Source organism: Salvelinus fontinalis, chromosome 21 (assembly GCF_029448725.1).
Source record: "Salvelinus fontinalis isolate EN_2023a chromosome 21, ASM2944872v1, whole genome shotgun sequence".
Classification (NCBI taxonomy): Eukaryota; Metazoa; Chordata; class Actinopteri; order Salmoniformes; family Salmonidae; genus Salvelinus; species Salvelinus fontinalis.
In genome coordinates this window covers 47,770,456-47,792,275 of record NC_074685.1, presented here as the reverse complement: position 1 = coordinate 47,792,275, position 21,820 = coordinate 47,770,456, and the positions used below count along the sequence as shown (strand labels likewise).

Sequence of the window (21,820 nt, the reverse complement as noted above, 5' to 3'; positions counted from 1 at the left end):
CAAACGTGAGACATTGGCCTATGTTAATACACCCAACTTGGTAACCCAATGGGGTCATATGGAAAAACAATTGTGGCTTTTGTTAATGTGTGAATGTGGCCTACAGTGTAAGTTATCAAGCCCAACATGGCAACCTACTTAATATCCTGACTGAGTATCTGTCAGTGTGTGTGTGTACTGTTATCTTGTGCATCGTAAATCGTAATTTCTGATTTTGGTTACAATTTGAAAGAGGAGCCCAATCTGCTGATTTGAGCTAGCATGGTCCCAGATATGTTTGTGCTCTTCCAAACTCCATTGCTTATTGTGAAGCCAAACATTTGGCACGACAATGAGTGACGAGTTGACATGAAAGGACAAACAGATTCTGGATTCAGCCGCTGGATTCAAGGTTTCACACTAACTGAAACCTGGCCCAAACAAGGGCATTGAATGCAATGGAATTCATCTTAGTAGGAACTCACTTAGTCAGATACAGAGAGATCATATAACATTAATAAAGAAAAAGAATTTTAAAAATTAACTATTTAATTGTTCTAAGTAATTATTACTGGCCTGGATTGAACATTGGATCCAGAATATTAGAGTAGTCTCTAAATCCGAAAGTAATTTTTAAAAGTTAATTTGGTCCCTTATCAATTTCAATGATGGGCTGTGTCCGAAATCAGTTTTTCCCAACTCCAGTCCTCCAGTAACCCCTACAGTACACATTGTGTAGGGCAGGTTTTCCCAACTCCAGTCCTGCATCTGTGCTAGAGGCGTCACTACAGACCCTGGTTCGATTCCAGGCTGTATCACAACCGTCCGTGATCGGGAGTCCCATAGGGAGGCGCACAATTGGCCCAGCGTTGTCCAGGTTAGGGTTTGGCTGGGGTAGGCCATCATTGTAAAATATGAATTTGTTCTTAACTGACTCGCCTAGTTAAATATATTAAGAAGAAAAAAAATAATCTACTTGTCCTGTAATCAGGCCCTCAATGAGCTGAATGAGGTGTTTGTCCAGGGTTATAATGAAAAGTTAGTGTGTGTGTGTGCAGAAAGTATTCAGAACCCTTGACTTTTTTTACGTTACAGCCTTATTCTAAAACTGATGAAATAGTTTTTTTCTCATCAATCTACACGCAATACCATATAATGACCCTTTACTCAGTACTTTGTTGAAGCACCTTTGGCAGCAATTACAGCCTCGAGTCTTCTTGGGTATGATGCTACAAGCTTGGCACACCTGTATTTGTGGAGTTTCCCCCATTCCTCTATGCAGATCCTCTCAAGCTCTGTCAAGTTGAATGGGGAGTGTTGCTGCACAGCTATTTTCAGGTCTCTCCAGAGATAGACTTGTCCCGAAGCCACTCATGCGTTGTCTTGGGTGTGTTCTCAGGGTCATTGTCCTGTTGGAAGGTGAACTTTCATCCCGGTCTGAGTTCATCCCAGTCTGAGCGCTCTGGAGCAGGTTTTCATCATGGAGCTCTCTGTACTTTGCTCTGTTCTTCTTTGCCTTGATCCTGACTAGTCTCCCAGTCCCTGCCACTGAAAAACATCCCCACAGCATGATGCTGCCACCACCATGCTTCACCGTAGGGATGGTGACAGGTTTCCTCCAGCCTTGACACTTGGCATTCAGGCCAAAGAGTTCAAGCTTGGTTTCATCAGACCAGATAATCTTTTCTCATGATCCGAGTCCTTTCGGTGCCTTTCGGGAAACTCTGAGCGGGCTGTCATGTACTTTTTTACAAAGGGGTGGCTTCCGTCTGGCCACTCTACCATAAAGTCCTGCTTGGTGGAGTGCTACAGAGATGGTTGTCCTTCTGGAAGGTTCTCCCATTTCCACAGAGGAACTCTAGAGCACTGTCAGACTGACCATCGGGTTGTTGGTCGCCTCCCTGACCAAGGCCTTTCTCCCCCATTTGCTCGGTTTGGCTGGGTGGCCAGCTCTAGGAAAAGTCTTGGTGTCTCAAAACTTATTCCATTTAAGAATGGAGGCCACTGTGGTCTTGGGGACCTTCAATGATGCAGAAATGTTTTGGTACCCTTCCCCAGATCTGTGCCTCGACACAATCCTGTGTCTGAGCTCTACAGATAATTCCTTCGACCTCATGGCTTGGTTTTTGTTCTGACATGCACTGTCAACTATAGACAGGTGTGTGCCTTTCCAAATCATGTCCAATCAATTGAATTTACCACAGGTGGACTCCAAGTTGTAGAAACATCTCACGGATGATCAATGGAAACAGGATCCACCTGAGCTCAAGTTCAAGTCTCTTAGCAAAAGTTTTATTTGTAATACATTTGCAAAAATGTCTAAACCTGTTTTCACTTTGTCATTATGGGGTATTGTGTGTAGATTGCTGAGGATTTTTTTCTTTCATTTTAGAATAAGAAATCAAGGGGTCTGAATACTTCCAGAAGGCACAGTTTTTGTGTGTCTGTGTGTGTGTGTGCGCGCGCGTGCGTATCTTTGATCTGTTGTCTGTATCTGTGTCAGACACACGCCACAGACAACACTATCTGTGTCCATGTGTGCTGTGCTTCTGGCACTCATCCAACAAGGATCAAAGATTACTGGGTTTACTCTGAGGTGAGCCATATTAGTTTAAAACACGACGTCTCCCTACGCGCCCTTAATGCTCTCTTCCCTCCACATTGTAGAGAGAGAGCGGAGTCAGTATTGTCTGAAACATGGGCTCAGTTCAAATACAAAAAGAAAAGCCTTCCTTCCTTCCTTCCTTCCTACCTTCCTTCCCGTCCTTCCTTCCTTCCCGTCCTTCCTTCCTACCTTCCTTCCCGTCCTTCCTTCCTTCCTTCCTTCCTTCCTTCCTTCCTTCCTTCCTTCCTTCCTACCTTCCTTCCTTCCTTCCTTCCTTCAAGGTAATCACTGAAAACATGATTTGAATTGAATTAATACAGTCAATGTAGTTTAGCTGAGGATCAGGTGTTTCTTCAAAGTAGGAAGGATGGACCATTCTGGTATTTGAGGGCATTGTTATTTCACTATCTGCAAATAATTCAATTATTTCAAACCAAACCAGGTAAATTGATTCTCAAGCCTTTCTGTAAAAAAAAAAAGCATGAAAACAAGAGACATTGCAGCCCTCAAGGAATAAACGCATGTACCACTGTTTTAAACCATTAAACATGACATAACAATGGTTACGACACATAACATAGATTAACTAGCACTGCCCATCTTTACTGGTCAGTGAGTCCACTGAAGTCCTCGTAATGCAGATCTCTGGGTAGACAAGGACTTAAAGGTACAGAAATCGCTATACCATTTCCTGGTTGCAAAAATTCTAATAGTTTGCCTAATTTCAGTTTTATGTGACGAAACAAGCAGTCATTGTGTAGAGAATCATTGTACCATCTAAACCGCTGTGAAATATATTTTCAATAACCACAAATATTGTCTTTTTTTGCCGTTTTGAAGCTGGTGTACAAAACCGAAAGTAAAAGGCGCAAAAACAAAACTTATGAACGGGAAGCATAGAAATCGAACAGATCTACCGCTTCTTAGACTTGCTTTCAATGAGAAAGAATCTGAATTATAGATCTGTCAATGTGAATTTGGTTGGGTCCCACAAAAAGATACATATTTTCAGCTTTAAAGTACTTTAAAAAAATAACATGGCTACCTGACTTCACCTGTGTCTTCTTATACTGCTAAGACTGGCCAGCTTAGGTTAAGAAATGCTGCATTAGGTAGGCATTGTAATCACTGTTACCTCTCAGGGGGCATTTGAGGTGACATAGAAAAACCTATAGGGAGAGGAGATCAATGGTGCAATGTGCTGGAGTTCAAATGTAAATGTAATGTTGCAGAGACGAGAAAGGAATCTCCTACACGCATTTAGATTCAATGCAAGTTGAGTTGAGCAGTACTGTATAGCTACTGTACCTCAGCATTGTAAAAAAAATAAAAATAACTTCAATTGAATATTTACTCCTAGTGTCCTACATAGTTTTTGCTCTTTCAATTGGAATGTTAATGTCACACCTTGCACATGTTCCGTTTGTGTAACTTCTTGTTATTGAAGTAATCTATAGCAAAGCCAGGAGGGGGTTGGTGGCCAGAGTGCCGCGATTGAACCGACAATCCTATGCTTTGTAGGCCAACGCTCGACCGACTACGCCACCAGAATCGGGAACATACTTTCTGACGTACTGATTTAAACAACATGGCAGCTGACGTACCCTCCTTCACATTGACATAGTAAGGGCTGTATGCCAACACAAAATGCTATATATACACTGCTCAAAAAAATAAAGGGAACACTTAAACAACACAATGTAACTCCAAGTCAATCACACTTCTGTGAAATCAAACTGTCCACTTAGGAAGCAACGCCAATTGACAATACATTTCACATGCTGTTGTGCAAATGGAATAGACAAAAGGTGGAAATTATAGGCAATTAGCAAGACACCCCCAAAAAGGGAGTGATTCTGCAGGTGGTGACCACAGACCACTTCTCAGTTCCTATGCTTCCTGGCTGATGTTTTGGTCACTTTTGAATGCTGGCGGTGCTCTCACACTAGGGGTAGCATGAGACGGAGTCTACAACCCACACAAGTGGCTCAGGTAGTGCAGTTCATCCAGGATTGCACATCAATGCGAACTGTGGCAAAAAGGTTTGCTGTGTCTGTCAGCGTAGTGTCCAGAGCATGCAGGTGCTACCAGGAGACAGGCCAGTACATCAGGAGACGTGGAGGAGGCCGTAGGAGGGCAACAACCCAGCAGCAGGACCGCTACCTCCGCCTTTGTGCAAGGAGGTGCACTGCCAGCGCCCTGCAAAATGACCTCCAGCAGGCCACAAATGTGCATGTGTCTGCTCAAACGGACAGAAACAGACTCCATGAGGGTGGTATGAGGGCCCGACGTCCACAGGTGGGGGTTGTGCTTACAGCCCAACACCGTGCAGGACGTTTCACATTTGCCAGAGAATACCAAGATTGGCAAATTCGCCACTGGCGCCCTGTGCTCTTCACAGATGAAAGCAGGTTCACACTGAGCACATGAGCACATGTGACAGAGTCTGGAGACACCGTGGAGAACGTTCTGCTGCCTGCAACATCCTCCAGCATGACCGGTTTGGCGATGGGTCAGTCATGGTGTGGGGTGGCATTTCTTTGTGGGGCCGCACAGCCCTCCATGTGCTCGCCAGAGGTAGCCTGACTGCCATTAGGTACCGAGATGAGATCCTCAGACCCCTTGTGAGACCATATGCTGACACATGCACATTTGTGGCCTGCTGGAGGTCATTTTGCAGGGCTCCTGCAGTGCACCTCCTTGCACTAAGGCGGAGGTACCGGTCCTGCTGCTGGGTTGTTGCCCTCCTACGGCCTCCTCCACGTCTCCTGATGTACTGGCCTGTCTCCTGGTAGCGCCTCCATGCTCTGGACACTACACTGACAGACACAGCAAACCTTTTTGCCACAGTTCGCATTGATGTGCCATCCTGGATGAACTGCACTACCTGAGCCACTTGTGTGGGTTGTAGACTCCGTCTCATGCTACCACTAGAGTGAGAGCACCGCCAACATTCAAAAGTGACCAAAACATCAGCCAGGAAGCATAGGAACTGAGAAGTGGTCTGTGGTCACCACCTGCAGAATCACTCCTGTTTTGGGGGGTGTCTTGCTAATTGCCTATAATGTCCACCTTTTGTCTATTCCATTTGCACAACAGCATGTGAAATGTATTGTCAATCAGTGTTGCTTCCTAAGTGGACAGTTTGATTTCACAGAAGTGTGATTGACTTGGAGTTACATTGTGTTGTTTAAGTGTTCCCTTTATTTTTTTGAGCAGTGTATATATATATATATATATATATATATATATATATATATATATATATATATATATATATATATCATTTTGGCTATATAAAATGCTATATATATATATAGCATTTTATGTTGGCATACAGCCCTTATAAATGTATATATGTACACTCTGTACATACGTCATTATAAGCACTAGTAGAGTGGGGTAAGAGTACTTAGGATTAATCTTACCTTAATCTTAAATGAACTATTCTTAGGCTGGTCTCACTACTCAAGCCTCTTGACCCAGAAACCGACCTACAAAACCTTTTTTAAGTTTACAAAACAAGATCAATTTCAGTTGGCGGCACACATTGTGATTTATCAAATCACATTGTGATTTATCATAGTCCAGTATCTATAATTCTGTTGCATGGTATTTGGCATCCGTCGGGATTGATTTGTGGATGTTGAAGTGAATTTGATATACCTCCATTTTAGAACTATACTAGATATTGTTACTGCCCTGTCCTTTGGTTATTATCTTGCATTCAATATGTTATCATATTTCATGTTGTCATATTATTCTGATTTGCATTCTAACTAGAAGACATTATAGTATTTAATTGGCAATTTATTAGAATTATAAATCTCATATGAAGACAAACCCTGTGTATGTACACTGAGTGTACAAAACATTAAGAACACCATCCTAATATTGAGTTGCACCCCTTTTTGCCCTCAGAACAGCCTCAATGCATCAGGGGCGTGGACTCTACAAGGTGTTGAAAGCGTTCCACAGGGATGCTGGCCCATGTTGACTCCAATGCTTCCCACAGTTGTGTCAAGTTGGCTGGATGTCCTTTTGGGTGGTGGACCATTCTTGATACACTCGGGAAACTGTTGAGTGTGAAAAACCCAGCAACGTTGTAGTTCTTGAAACAAACCGGTGCGTCTGACACCTACCACGAATACCCCGTTTAAATGCACATATAGATTGCGTTCAGAAAGTATTCACACCCACATTTTGTTGTTGCCTGAATGTATAACTTAATACATTTTAGATTTGTTTTTGTCACTGGCCTACACACAATACCCTATAATGTGGAATTATGTTTTTTGACATTTTTACAAATGTATTAAAAATAAAGCAGGAATGTCTTGTCTAACTATTCTCCTAAACTTATTTAAGCTTGCCATAAAAAGGGAGGTTGAAAACTTAATGACTCAAGACATTTCAGCTTTTTATTTCTTGGTATAATCTGTCTAAATTCAGGTAAGTACACATGTAAACAAGTCGTGTGTCCCAAATGGCACCCTATTCCCTATATAGCGCACTACTTTTGACCAAAGCCCTGTAGGCCTTGGTCAAAAGGAGTGGTCAAAAGGAGTGGACTATGTAAGGAATAGGGTGTCATTTGCAAAACAGACAATGATGTGTAACGAGTACGCTAGGAGTCAGAAAGCAAGTACAGGGAGTGAATTTAATAATTAATGAAACATGGAACTTAACAAGAAACACAAGTAGCGTACAGACATGAAACACAGAATCAATAACACCTGGGGAAAGAACCAAAGGGATCGACAGATATAGGGGAGGAAATCAGGAAGGTTATGGAGTCCAGGTGAGTCTCATGAAGCGCAGGTGCACGTAACGATAGTGGCATGTGTGCGTAATGATGCGTAAACTTGCAACGTCGTAAACTTGCAACAATGTGTGACTGCAGAATGTGTGACACTGGAATGTCTTCTTTTTTAAAACATTTTTGTTAAGTTTTTAATGCATAACCTTTTATTAGAAGGGTACCTATTTAACAGTTTAACTTTACGTCCGTCCCCTCGCCCATACCCGGGCGCGAACCAGGGACCCTTTGCACACATCAACAACAGTTACCCACGAAGCATCGTTACCCATCGCTCCACAAAGCCGCGGCCCTTGCGGAGCAAGGGGAACCACTACTTCAAGGTTTCAGAGCAAGTGACGTCACCGATTGAAAGGCCATTAGCGCGCACCACCGCTAACTAGCTAGCCATTTCACATCCGTTACACCTACATAGGGACTTTTAACGCATTCATAACCCATAAGTAATGCATTCATTACCAGTACATCAGCATAACGTGTTACCCTGAAAGTATTACCCATTTATTCATGTTTAATCTGCTTCTTTCAATTACTATTTCTGTGCTTACTGATCCCTCAGAGACTTCCCTATGGGCCCTGGTCAAAAGTAGTGCGCTATGTAGGGAATAGGGTACCATTTGGGATGCTGCAGCCTTCTGAGAATGAATGTCTGGTTTTGAGTTTTCTCTAAAAGGAAGTCGCAGAGTCCAACCTGTTTTGCTAAACCTACACAGTGTAGTTTTGTGTGCCAGACCCAATCTTTCCATTTGAACTAGCGCGCGTTCTAACACTACTGGAAAACATTTATTGGGAAAGCTCAAAAATTTGCAGTATTCATTGCGTTACACTGCCAAAGGGAGTTTTATTTTTGTTGTTGACCAAAGGAGTTTATGGATTTGAGTCAAGGGAGAGGTTATGCAATGGGTTAATCCACATATTTGATACCATAGGCTACACATTGCAATAGGGGTGATGTGAAGGAATTGTGTGTGAGAGTGGTGTGTGTGGAAAGGTGTGTGTGTGAGAGTGGTTTTCAATGCTTAAGAAACTAACATGCCTGGAGTTGTGTGTGTACAGACTCCCTGTAATGAAAGTTATTCCTTGTGTGGGTGTTTTTTGTGCATATGTGCTTCAAAAACAGAAGTACAGTATTGCAGAGGACATCCAACAACAGGAAGATACTTGATTAAATCAGATTTTGTAGAACTATTGAACATCGAAAGAATTGAACAAATCGAAAGAAAGGGAGCATTTGATACCTTTTGTGCCGACTCTTTTTAATTCCACAAGTTTTTTTTTTTTAGCTGTTTGATGGGAATGTGCGCTCCCACAACACATCCGTTATTTCTCAAGAATACTGACTTTCTATGGAAATGGCCTTGCTCAACGGCCAATACAGTAATGATGTACGGAGGGAATGCTTTCAACCAGGGGTTGGAACCTGTTCAGGGAACAGATCAGGAAACCAGACAATAATGTTTTTTTTTTCCTTCCAAAAAACAGAACCAGAACTACGAATGAAGGTGATCTATACTGTTCCGGAACAGAATCGTTATTTTATGAGCACGGTTGGGGGTACGTTCCAGGGCTCCCCCCCCCCCCCCCCAGTCTCGTAAAAAAATGCAACAAAGCGTCACTCAAACGTATTCCAGTGACTACCTGCCTGCCAGCTGGACATCTGTGTGTGTGTGTGTGCTACCTTCCCCTTCCCCTGAAGCATGCATAGTCTACTGTAGCTACTAATGTTACAGGCCTGATTCAGAGATTTTTAGAGAACAATGAATTCACTTTTTCAATGCTAGGTAAGGAAACTATAGTTATCACGTTTTACATTGGATTTATTCATTACAAAAATATAAGAAGTGTTTTAATTTTAATTCTGGTGTCGCTTTGCACACACAAGCTTGTTAGTTAGCTAGCTAGTTAGCTAACTCTGGTCCTGCACTCAAACTCTAGGTGGCATTATGTGTAATGTAATGGAACTGAGTCATGGTCAAGGGCTAGCTCTGGTCCAACATTAGGTAAGCCAACTCTCTGAAGATCAAACACCTTCATAGAAGCCGCTCCTCCGTAGGTATATTTCTGTGGGTCTAATTCAGATAACATGTCATAACAACGAGATGCCCAGCGCTCTCCTCACCCGCAAAATTTTTCGCATCTCGCACCCTACACTACACTTGTCTGTCCGATGCAGGTTCATAGCTTGCCCACTTCGTAGCAAGCGGCTCTATCCATTGGTGAAGTAATTTTAATGTTGATTTCATAGGTTTAAAAAATAACAGAAAGGGACGATATAAATCCTTACTTTAATGGTGCTGTTCAGAACGAAATGATTGGAAAATAACCTGTTTAGAACAAACCCTAATAGGTTGAATGCACGATGTCATGTGACCAGAGATCCTTTGCTTAATGGCATAAATATATATATAATCTTACTAAGGCCCTATTGCCCACAACTCAAATGAATTATAATGTAGTCCTTTGTATGTTTTTTCTTTCTCTTTCTTCCAGCTCCTCTTCAAGTATGACCTGGTAAGGTATGACATGGTACGAGATGAGCCGGTCAGGAACAGCCAGGGCTTCTGTCAACACGTTAACAAGGGTAATAAACTCAAGTAGTAGTAGTACACGTTGTTATTATGTTGTTATTATTATGTTGTTGTTAGGCCTCCCGGGTGGCGCAGTGTTCTAGGGCACTGCATCGCAGTGCTAGCTGCGCCACCAGAGTCTCTGGGTTCACGCCCAGGCTCTGTCGCAGCCGGCCGCAACCGGGAGGTCCGTGGGGCGACGCACAATTGGCATAGCGTCGTCAGGGTTAGGGAGGGTTTGGCCGGTAGGGATATCTTTGTCTCAGTATGTAAAAAAAAAAAAAAAAAAAATGTAATAAAAAATGTATGCGCTCTACTGTAAGTCGCTCTGGATAAGAGCGTCTGCTAAATGACTAAAATGTAAAAATATGTTATTATGTTATTATGCTGTTGTTGTTGTTGTTATGTTGTTGTTATTATTATGTTGTTTTTATTGGTTGCTCACAGTTGTATACTGAATTGTACTCAATTTACAATCACAGATTTTATTATCCCATAATGGGGAAATTGGTTTGCCGCTGTTGTAGAAACAAACATAACAACATTGGTTCACGTCAGGCCGGTTTGTAACCAAAATACTTGAAAAGCATGTGTGAAGGCATTGTTGTCGCCAGAGTATGGTTGGGGTGTGGTGATAGATTGGATGGAATTGAGACGGGAGAAATGTTGTTTTTAGTAGTAAATTGATTGACGGACCCTGTCAGTATGTTCTGACTATTCTGTTGGACTGGGCAGCAAAAATATAACAAAACCAATAGATATTTCCACCATGCATTGAGAGACGTTGGGTTGGCTCTTGGCAGCTTTTTTTGGATAATTACACCCATATGGAAAAATATGTCAATATATCAAATGGCCTCCTTCTCAAGCGCTCTTCTAAAAATGAAGGATATTGTTATGCTGTGCTGTAGGCATTCATGCTGTGCTATAGGCATTCGTGCTGTGCTATAGGCATTCGTGCTGTGCTGTAGGCATTCATGCTGTGCTACAGACATTCGTGCTGTGCTACAGGCATTCGTGCTGTGCTATAGGCATTCATGCTGTGCTATAGGCATTCGTGCTGTGCTACAGGCATTCGTGCTGTGCTACAGGCATTCGTGCTGTGCTATAGGCATTCGTGCTGTGCTATAGGCATTCGTGCTGTGCTACAGGCATTCGTGCTGTGCTACAGGCATTCGTGCTGTGCTACAGGCATTCGTGCTGTGCTACAGGCATTCGTGCTGTGCTATAGGCATTCGTGCTGTGCTACAGGCATTCGTGCTGTGCTATAGGCATTCGTGCTGTGCTATAGGCATTCGTGCTGTGCTATAGGCATTCGTGCTGTGCTACAGGCATTCGTGCTGTGCTACAGGCATTCGTGCTGTGCTACAGGCATTCGTGCTGTGCTGTAGGTGTTCGTGCTGTGCTGTAGGCATTCGTGCTGTGCTACAGGCATTCGTGCTGTGCTACAGGCATTCGTGCTGTGCTATAGGCATTCGTGCTGTGCTATAGGCATTCGTGCTGTGCTATAGGCATTCGTGCTGTGCTACAGGCATTCGTGCTGTGCTACAGGCATTCGTGCTGTGCTACAGGCGTTCGTGCTGTGCTACAGGCGTTCGTGCTGTGCTGTAGGTGTTCGTGCCGTGCTGTAGGCGTTCGTGCCGTGCTGTAGGCGTTCGTGCCGTGCTATAGGCGTTCGTGCCGTGCTGCAGGCGTTCGTGCCGTGCTGCAGGCGTTCAGGCCGTGCTGCAGGCGTTTGTGCTGTGCTATAGGCGTTTGTGCTGTGCTATAGGCGTTCGTGCCGTGCTATAGGCGTTCGTGCCGTGCTATAGGCGTTCGTGCCGTGCTGCAGGCGTTTGTGCCGTGCTGCAGGCGTTTGTGCCGTGCTGCAGGCGTTTGTGCCGTGCTATAGGCGTTTGTGCTGTGCTATAGGCGTTCGTGCCGTGCTATAGGCGTTCGTGCCGTGCTGCAGGCGTTCGTGCCGTGCTGCAGGCGTTCGTGCCGTGCTGCAGGCGTTCGTGCCGTGCTACAGGCCAATGTTGAACTGCGCTGCCGACTCTAGATGGTCAGGTCACGTGGTTAGGAACAATTTCATGTGGGACTGATAGCAGACGTTCAGATAATTCTGACCAAATGATTTACTTTCCCCTTTGTGTGTCTTCTCCCTAGGTGAGACGGGTCTTCTCTTGTCCAAGATTAGCGCCTCGAGTCCCTTCTTTGGCTACGCGGGGAGCAAACAGCTGACCGAGAAGAAGTTGATGAGGAACGTGTTCGTGAAGGGAGACGCGTACTTCAACACTGGAGACCTCATGGCTGAAGATGCTGAAGACTTTATCTGTTTCAAGGACAGAGTGGGGGATACTTTCAGGTAGAGAATCTGAATTGGCACAATCATGTTTTATCTGGGTTATTGTAATAGTTAACTCGCCTCGTGACCCAGTGGGCAAAATTTGGTTGAAATTATGTAATTTCAAAACAGCATTTGTTGTTGAAATTACAGTATATAACTTCAACCAGTTTTGCCCACTGGGAAGGTGGATGTCATCTTTCACATTGAGTTAAGACGGACGGGACAACTGATGGGACACACGTGTGAAGAATGAAATGGTAATCGAGTCACTCTGTCAGAATTACAGTACTGTATGTCATCATATGACTGGATTTACATACTGTCATGACACAGCTCATGACTGCTCAGTTCTTCAGCATACAAATGTAGGGGTGTGCCTCTTTCTGACCAATGAGGTAATATGGAAAATACTTTGGTTAATTTAGGGGACACATTTAGGGGACTTCGCTCACTCTTAGAGACAAAAGTTCATAGCCTCTTTTTGATTATTTATGATTTCAGATGGAAGGGTGAAAATGTGGCAACAACAGAAGTGACGGAGGTGCTTGGAATGGTGGACTTTATCCAAGAGGCCAATGTCTATGGGGTGGAAATTCCAGGTACAGATGTCCTGTCTCTGTCTGTGTGTGTCTATCTGTGTGTGTGTACATGTTTGTGTCTGTGTGGTGTACGTGTCTGTCTGTGTGTGATTCCATTTAGTAAAATACCGCGATCCCATTGCTATGCTTCTGCTTCGGCAATCACACTGTGGTGGCATGAAATACCTTGTGTTTACAGAATAATTGTCCCCATTAGAGATGAATGATTTATGTAATGTTTCCAATTAGACCATGCCACACAGTGGAAGATGTCATGGACTGTGTACCAAATGACACCCTATTCCCTATATAGTGTACCACCCTATAGGTCCCGGTAAAAAGTAGTGCACTATATAAGGAATAGGGTGCCATATGGCTCTCACTGTGCTTCCTGCCTAGAACTGAAGTGAAAGGCCTTTTGTCACGTCCATCTTGAATGAGCCACCCGTAATGAAATTGGAGTAACGCAAAGTGACTAATGGGGCACCATTGTATTCACAGGAAATGAGGGAAGAGCCGGAATGGCCGCCATCATCGTGAGGCCTGAATGTGAGTTTAGCGGGAAGAAGCTATTTGACCACGTCCTCAATGATCTACCAGGCTATGCTCGTCCTCTCTTTATAAGGCTTCAGGTAAGGAAAGTTTGACACACTGACTTCCTTGACATGATCTGATAAAGTAGAGGCAATTTTCTAATGTTCACTTTTTCCAGTGTTTTGATTTGTGGACTTTGTTTTTAAAATGTTTGCTTAAGCTTCTCTTACCAAGGGTAGGACAGTAATTAGACAGGAATTAATAGGTCATTGTTTGCTTACCTGTAAGGGATGTCAATGATTGATTGTAAAAGCGCTAAGAAATACTTAGTGGTGGCCTCTTCTGGTCACATGTGCACACTACAACACTGACAGGTCAATGTCATTGTAGAGAACGTTCCATTTTTTTATTTTATTTATTATGGATCCCCATTAGCTGCTGCCAAAGCAGCTAAATCTAATTTTACTGCTTGCGTCACTTACTTGATGTGGAATAGAGTTCCATGTAGTCATGGCTTTATGTAGTACTGTGCGCCTCCCATAGTCTGTTCTGGACTTGGGAACTGTGAAGAGACCTCTTGTGGCATGTCTTGTGGGGTATGCATGGATGTCTGAGCTGTGTGCCAGTAGTTCACACCGACAGCTCGGTGCATTCAACATGTCAATACCTCTCATAAATTAAAGTAGTAATGAAGTCAATCTCTCCTCCACTTTCAGCCAGGAGAGATAGACATGCATATTATTAATATTAGCTCTCTGTGTACATCCAAGGGCCAGCCGTGCTGCCCTGTTCTGAGGCAATTGCAAAGTCCTTTTTTGTGACCACACGACTGAACAGTAGCCAAGGTGCGACAACTAGGGCCTGTAGGACCTGCCTTGTTGATAGTGTTGTTAAGAAGGCAGAGCATCGCTTTATTATAAACAGACTTCTCCCCATCTTAGCTACTACTGCATCAATATGTTTTGACAATGACAGTTTACAATCTATGCTTACTCCAAGCAGTTTAGTCATCTCAAATTCCATATTATTTATTGCAAGATTTAGTTGGGGTTTAGTGAGTGTTTTGTTCCAAATAGAATGCTTTTAGTTTTAGAAATATTTAGGGCTAACTTATTCCTTGCCACCCACTCTGAAACTAACTGTAGCTCTTTGTTGAGTGTTGTAGTCATTTCAGTCGCTGTAGTAGCTCACGTGTTGAGTCATCCGCATACATAGAAACTCTGGTTTCACTCAGTCAGTGGCATGTCGTTAGTAAAAATTGAAAAAAGCAAGGGGCCTAAACAGCTACCCTGGGGAATTCCTGATTCTAACTGGATTATATTTGATAGTCTTCCATTAAAGTACACCCTCTGTGTTCTGTTAGACAAGTAACTCTTTATCCACATTATAGCAGGTGGTGTAAAGCCATAACACATACGTTTTTCCAGCAGCAGACTACGATCGATAATGTCAAAAGCTGCACTGAAGTCTAACAAGACAGCCCCCACAATAATGTTATCATCAATTTCTCTCAGCGAATCATCAGCCATTTGTGTAAGTGCTGTGCTTGTTGAGTGTCCTTCCCTATAAGCTGAAAGTCTGTTGTCAATTTGTTTACTGTAAAATAGCATTGTATCTGGTCAAACACAATTTTTCCCAGAAGTTTACTAAGAGTTTGTAACAGGCTGATTGGTTGGCTATTTGAGCCAGTAAAGGGGGCTTTATTATTCTTGGTTAGCGGAATGACTATGGCTTCCCTCCAGGCCTGAGGGCACACACTTTCTAGTAGGCTTAGATTGAAGATGTGGCAAATAGGAGTAGCAATATCGTCTATTATCCTCAGTAATTTTCCATCTAGATTGTCAGACCCTAGTGGCTTGTTTTTGTTTTTAGACAACAATAATTTTTTTCACCTCTTCCACACCGACTTTACGGAATTCAAAAAGTACAATTCATGTCTTTCATAATTTGGTCCGATATACTTGGATGTGTAGTGTCAGCGTTTGTTGCTGGCATGTCAGCCCTAAGTTTTCTTATATTGCCATTGGAAAAAGTCATTAAAGTAGTTTGCAATATCAGTGGTCTTCGTGATGAATGTGATTCAATGAATGATGGAGCCGAGTTGGCTTATTTTCCCAAAATTTCATTTAAAGTGCCGCAAAGCTTTTTTCTATCATTCTTTATGTAATTTATCTTTGTTTCATAGTGTAGTTTATTTTTATTTAGTTTAATCACATGTTTTCTTAATTTGCAGTACGTTTGCCAATCAGTTGGGCTGCCAGACTTAATTGACATACCTTTTGCCTCATCCCTCAACAAAATCATTTTTCAATTCCTCATCAATCCAAGGGTACTGAACAGTTTTTACAGTCCTTTTCCTAATGGGTGCAGTCTTATTAGTAATTGGAATAAGTAGTTTCATAAATGTGTCAAGTGCGATGTCTGGTTGCTCCTCATTACACACCACAGACCAGCAAATATTTTTTACATCATCAACATATGAATCACTACAAAATGTATTGTAGGACCTCTTATACACTATATTAGGCCCAGCCTTTGGAATTTTGGTTTTCCTCGATATGGCTATTATATTGTGATCACTACATCCTATGGATTTGGATACTGATTTAAAGCATATTTCTGCAGCATTAGTAAAGATGTGATCAATACATGTTGATTATTTAATTCCTGTGCTGTTGGTAACTACCCTGGTAGGTTGACTGACAACCTGATCCAGGTTGCAGGCACTGGTTACAGTTTAACGTTTTTTTTCCTGAGTGGGCAGCTTGATGATAGCCAGTCAATATTTAAATCACCCAGAAAATATACTTCCATGCAGATCTTACCAGGGTTGGGGTCAATTCCATTTCAATTCAGGAAGTAAATTGAAATTCTGATTACATTTATATTGTTTTGTAATTGAAAGCAAGGTTTTGACGGGTTGTATAGTTAAGCTTTTATGTACATATTATTCAGCGGTTTGGTTTGTGTAATCTATATGGACATTCTGCATTTGATTATCAACAGATAAATATGTCAGAGTTTGAATATTGCTTGCCATGTTGTCAAATAATTATTTTAGCATAAAGTGTAATTATACAATTTAGATTGTGAAAGTTAACTTCTGTTTGGGTCATTGAAAAATAATCCTACAACCATGCACACAGAGAATACAGATCAGAATATGGAATAATGAATGAGTGCCATCACATCTTATACTTCTATGTTGTAGGAATCAATGGAAATGACGGGAACCTTCAAGCAGCAGAAATTCAATCTAGTGGAGAGCGGATTCAACCCTTCAACAATCTGCAACCCGCTCTATTTCTTGGATTGCTCAGAGAAAAGCTACGTTCCCCTCACAAACACGCTGTACAGCAGCATTTTGGCTGGCGAGTGGAAGCTATAGTGGTTAACAGTAGCTAAAACCACCAATAGATTTGGTTCACTGAGACGGTGACAGTTTCGAAGAGGGGACCGAGAGACCGTCAATTGGGTCCATTCCTAATTGTATATAATGTATGAAATTGTCTCGTATGAGTGGTTGGGATCAACAGAGTGGGTTAATAATGAATAGCGGGAGGGTCTATCTTATATTGTTGACCTTGATGGAACATTGAGACATCAAATACCCTCGGATGGGGGGTTAAATTGTGCCTCATCTGATTTTTTTTTTTTTAACACACAAAAAAAACTTGTTGTTCTTGTGGAGTGCCTGTTTTCCTCTCTGGTTTCCAGGTCTATTGTCAAGACAGTTCAGCTGAGGAGGCTAAATTGACTTGAGACCAGTGAACCTCGACAATCAGCACTTCCACTGTCCGTCTGTGCCATTTTAATTAGTGGATGGGGTGTCGCTAGTTCCTCCTTGAAATAAAGACGAATGGCAGACTAAATAGAGGCGTTGTGTGTTTGAAGCACTGGTGACCACATTCTGGTCACCCAAAATTATTCGTTCTGACCTACCTTTTAATATCAGAAACGGTCCATATGCTTTGCTACAAATAGTAGTAATTCAGATTTTTTTTTTTATAAATATTTTATACATATAGTTAAGGGTCATAATTTAAACCAAAGTAGGTGTGTTTGGCAAAAGTACATTTGTTAGGTGTCCTCCAGTAACTTTGTTGAGATGGCACAGCACTAGTTTATTAAGGGCATCATGCATTATGTCATGTTTTCAACAGTTTGCCAGTTAGTCATTACCATCTTGTGTTACTCTGAAATGTAACTTGCTTGTACTTTTGAATCTGTTCCAGTGGTTCCATTTGTAAGACCGGCTCAAGAAAACAAATACTATCTGAACCCACGTCTGAATGTGATGCAAAGTGATTATATTTACTGTCAAAAGGATATCTGAGAAGCTTGTCAGGGATCCATTTAAGGGTTCAATTCAGTCAAACCAGTGTTAATGCCTTATCAACATGCCTTATCCCCTCCCAATAAAATAACAACGTGGTTCTGGTACTGTAAAATACTAGCCCGAGGGCCATTCTATTGGCGCTATCATGCCAACTCCTTGTCAGCCATTTTCATGACAATGCTTGTCATATTTGACTTGCGATGGAGTTGGCAAGAGCACAAACAGGTCTGGGACCAGGCTATAGAAGGAGACAACGGGTCTGGGACCAGGCTATAGAAGGAGACAACGGGTCTGGGACCAGGCTATAGAAGGAGACAACGGGTCTGGGACCAGGCTATAGAAGGAGACAACGGGTCTGGGACTAGGCTAGTAAAATAACAAGCAAGCCACCTCTTATAAGTAGATGCTTCTAGCTTTGTAATTAGGCATCTGGGTAGTTAGCCTCATTTATGCAGTATCTCTATTTACTAAGGCGGGTTTGAGGCTAAGGCGGGTTTGAGGCTAAGGCGGGTTTGAGGCTAAGGCGGGTTTGAGGCTAAGGCGGGTTTGAGGCTAAGGCGGGTTTGAGGCTAAGGCGGGTTTGAGGCTAAGGCGGGTTTGAGGCTAAGGCGGGTTTGAGGCTAAGGCGGGTTTGAGGCTAAGGCGGGTTTGAGGCTAAGGCGGGTTTGAGGCTAAGGCGGGTTTGAGGCTAAGGCGGGTTTGAGGCTAAGGCGGGTTTGAGGCTAAGGCGGGTTTGACTGAATTCAGCCCTTTAAGAGTTTTCTATGTATAAATATTGTTAATTTCTACAGGTATTTGAACTACACTGCTCAAAAAAATAAAGGGAACACTTAAACAACACAATGTAACTCCAAATCAATCACACTTCTGTGAAATCAAACTGTCCACTTAGGAAGCAACACTGATTGACAATAAATTTCACATGCTGTTGTGCAAATGGAATAGACAAAAGGTGGAAATTATAGGCAATTAGCAAGACACCCCCCAAAACAGGAGTGATTCTGCAGGTGGTGACTACAGACCACTTCTCGTTCCTATGCTTCCTGGCTGATGTTTTGGTCACTTTTGAATGCTGGCGGTGCTCTCACTCTAGTGGTAGCATGAGACGGAGTCTACAAACCACACAAGTGGCTCAGGTAGTGCAATTCATCCAGGATGGCACATCAATGCGAACTGTGGCAAAAAGGTTTGCTGTGTCTGTCAGCGTAGTGTCCAGAGCATGCAGGCGCTACCAGGAGACAGGCCAGTACATCAGGAGATGTGGAGGAGGCCGTAGGAGGGCAACAACCCAGCAGCAGGACCGCTACCTCCGCCTTTGTGCAAGGAGGTGCACTGCCAGAGCCCTGCAAAATGACCTCCAGTAGGCCACAAATGTGCATGTGTCAGCAAATGGTCTCACAAGGGGTCTGAGGATCTCATCTCGGTACCTAATGGCAGTCAGGCTACCTCTGGCGAGCACATGGAGGGCTGTGCGGCCCCACAAAGAAATGCCACCCCACACCATGACTGACCCATCGCCAAACCGGTCATGCTGGAGGATGTTGCAGGCAGCAGAACGTTCTCCACGGCGTCTCCAGACTCTGTCACGTCTGTCACATGTGCTCATGTGCTCAGTGTGAACCTGCTTTCATCTGTGAAGAGCACAGGGCGCCAGTGGTGAATTTGCCAATCTTGGTGTTCTCTGGCAAATGCCAAACGTCCTACACGGTGTTGGGCTGTAAGCACAACCCCCACCTGTGGACGTCGGGCCCTCATACCACCCTCATGGAGTCTGTTTCTGACCGTTTGAGCAGACACATGCACATTTGTGGCCTGCTGGAGGTAATTTTGCAGGGCGCTGGCAGTGCACCTCCTTGCACAAAGGCGGAGGTAGCGGTCCTGCTGCTGGGTTGTTGCCCTCCTACGGCCTCCTCCACATCTCCTGATGTACTGGCCTGTCTCCTGGTAGCGCCTGCATGCTCTGGACACTACGCTGACAGACACAGCAAACCTTTTTGCCACAGTTCGCATTGATGTGCCATCCTGGATGAACTGCACTACCTGAGCCACTTGTGTGGGTTGTAGACTCCGTCTCATGCTACCACTAGAGTGAGAGCACCGCCAACATTCAAAAGTGACCAAAACATCAGCCAGGAAGCATAGGAACTGAGAAGTGGTCTGTGGTCACCACCTGCAGAATCACTCCTGTTTTGGGGGGTGTCTTGCTAATTGCCTATAATTTCCACCTTTTGTCTATTCCATTTGCACAACAGCATGTGAAATTTATTGTCAATCAGTGTTGCTTCCTAAGTGGACAGTTTGATTTCACAGAAGTGTGATTGGCTTGGAGTTACATTGTGTTGTTTAAGTGTTCCCTTTATTTTGTTGAGCAGTGTATGTTTTGCTGAAGAAGACTATAGTTTACAATGTCAAATGTTGAATTCATTGAGATGTCAAGCCCTAATGATTAATCTAGTTAGGATTATATAATATAATTTTCAGATAATTTAAGCACAATGAATGATTGCAATGAAGTTAATTTGCACAGTGTGTGAAAATCACATTTTCAGCTTGTTTTACTTTCTGGTTTGGACAGCCAAACACATTTATTTCACTTTGATTATTTAAAATGTTGAATATTTGGTCAAATGGTGTTTAACAGCGTTTGTTGTTTATCATTTTAATTTGATAGTATTTAATTTGGGTGAATGTGTGTCCTGTGTGTGTGTGTGTGTGTGTGTGCCAGATACATCAACACTTTCAAATGCAAATTTCAGAGTTATATGGACCACCATTTTCAACTTTTCCTTCAGACACTTATAGTGATACTAGTGCCACCAGATTCAATGTCCTTATACAAATTCAATATGATTCAATTCAGATTCAATTTCCTTATACAAATTCAATATGATTCAATTCAGATTCAATGTCCTTATACAAATTCAATATGATTCAATTCAGATTAAATTTCTGGTGGCAATAATATCACTCCATATTATAGTAATTTGTCATCTTTGCTGTTACCCGAACCCCATCTTTCCAAAATGGAAAATATGCCTGTACATTTGCCTGTGATATGCCTGTACATCCATTAACAGCTAGGGTCTTAGGGCTACAACAGTAAATAGTCAGAGTGATCTGACAGTCCTGTTAATGTCTGTGTGTAAAAGCTATTCATTAACACTACTTAACGCTGACAGTTATGTTGAATGCCTTACGATCTGGTTTATAATGCATTGTAAAACATGTTATAGGCATGTATGACCCTCCCTGATAAAGTCTTACCTCATAACGATCATCTCAAATTTCAGTCAGTTGAAAACATGATACATAGAGACGTATTACAGGCTTTTAAAACAACACTGATGCTTTCTTACAAGTACTAAAGCGTTATAGCTGCTTTAAGTGGTACTAGCTATACCACATGTTGTGGTGATTCTCTCAGGGTACGTTTACTGTGTGCACTGGGAGGACCTTGCAAGCTGCTGTCGTAGGGAGTTTTAACCCATTGAGGTCCAACAGTATATATACTGTATTTGTGTTTTCCATTGTCATCATTGAAGCCTTCATTAACAGTTTTAGAACACATATGTAGCCTAGCTGATTATGGGAATAGTCTGTGCCATTGTGAATATGACATGGAAGAATTATTAAAAGTTTTAAAAAATGACGAGTGTGTGGTTTTACCTGTACTGTGATTATTAGTAATGCGTTTTAATAAAAAAAAAATGTAGAACTGTGGTTAGCACATTTATTTAGAAACGGATGACATCATTTGAGGGCTCACAATAACTATTTAATCTCTTTTTTCATTTTGTTAGTCTTCATTGAATCAGACATGGTTAACTAAATTTAGCCTGGTCAAATGTGCCCTTGCCAATAACATTGCTGTCATTGTTTTGGCATGACAGCACAAACAGACTGGCACTCAGACTATAGAAAATTACCAAGTGGTCTGAAGTATGACAATCTGTACCGAAGCGTCTTGATATGGGCTGGCCTATTCACTGATTGGTTGAATATTACAGGTGGCAGACAGACCGCAGATAAACATGCAGACAATACACTTTCATCAACCCAGATTAGAGAAC

General features: G+C 42.6%; 1 protein-coding gene across 1 annotated transcript in view; it reads left to right on the top strand.

The window, feature by feature from the left end:
• Positions 1–21,399, top strand: part of slc27a6 (solute carrier family 27 member 6) — a 40,244-nt gene extending 18,845 nt beyond the window's left edge. Inside the window, exons 6-10 of the mRNA XM_055875552.1 lie at positions 9,894–9,984; positions 12,119–12,317; positions 12,801–12,898; positions 13,379–13,509; positions 16,623–21,399. Coding sequence (XP_055731527.1) covers positions 9,894–9,984; positions 12,119–12,317; positions 12,801–12,898; positions 13,379–13,509; positions 16,623–16,799 — 696 coding nt within the window. The 3' untranslated portion in view covers positions 16,800–21,399. The remainder of the gene's footprint in view (positions 1–9,893; positions 9,985–12,118; positions 12,318–12,800; positions 12,899–13,378; positions 13,510–16,622) is intronic.
• The last annotated feature ends 421 nt before the right edge of the window (positions 21,400–21,820 follow it).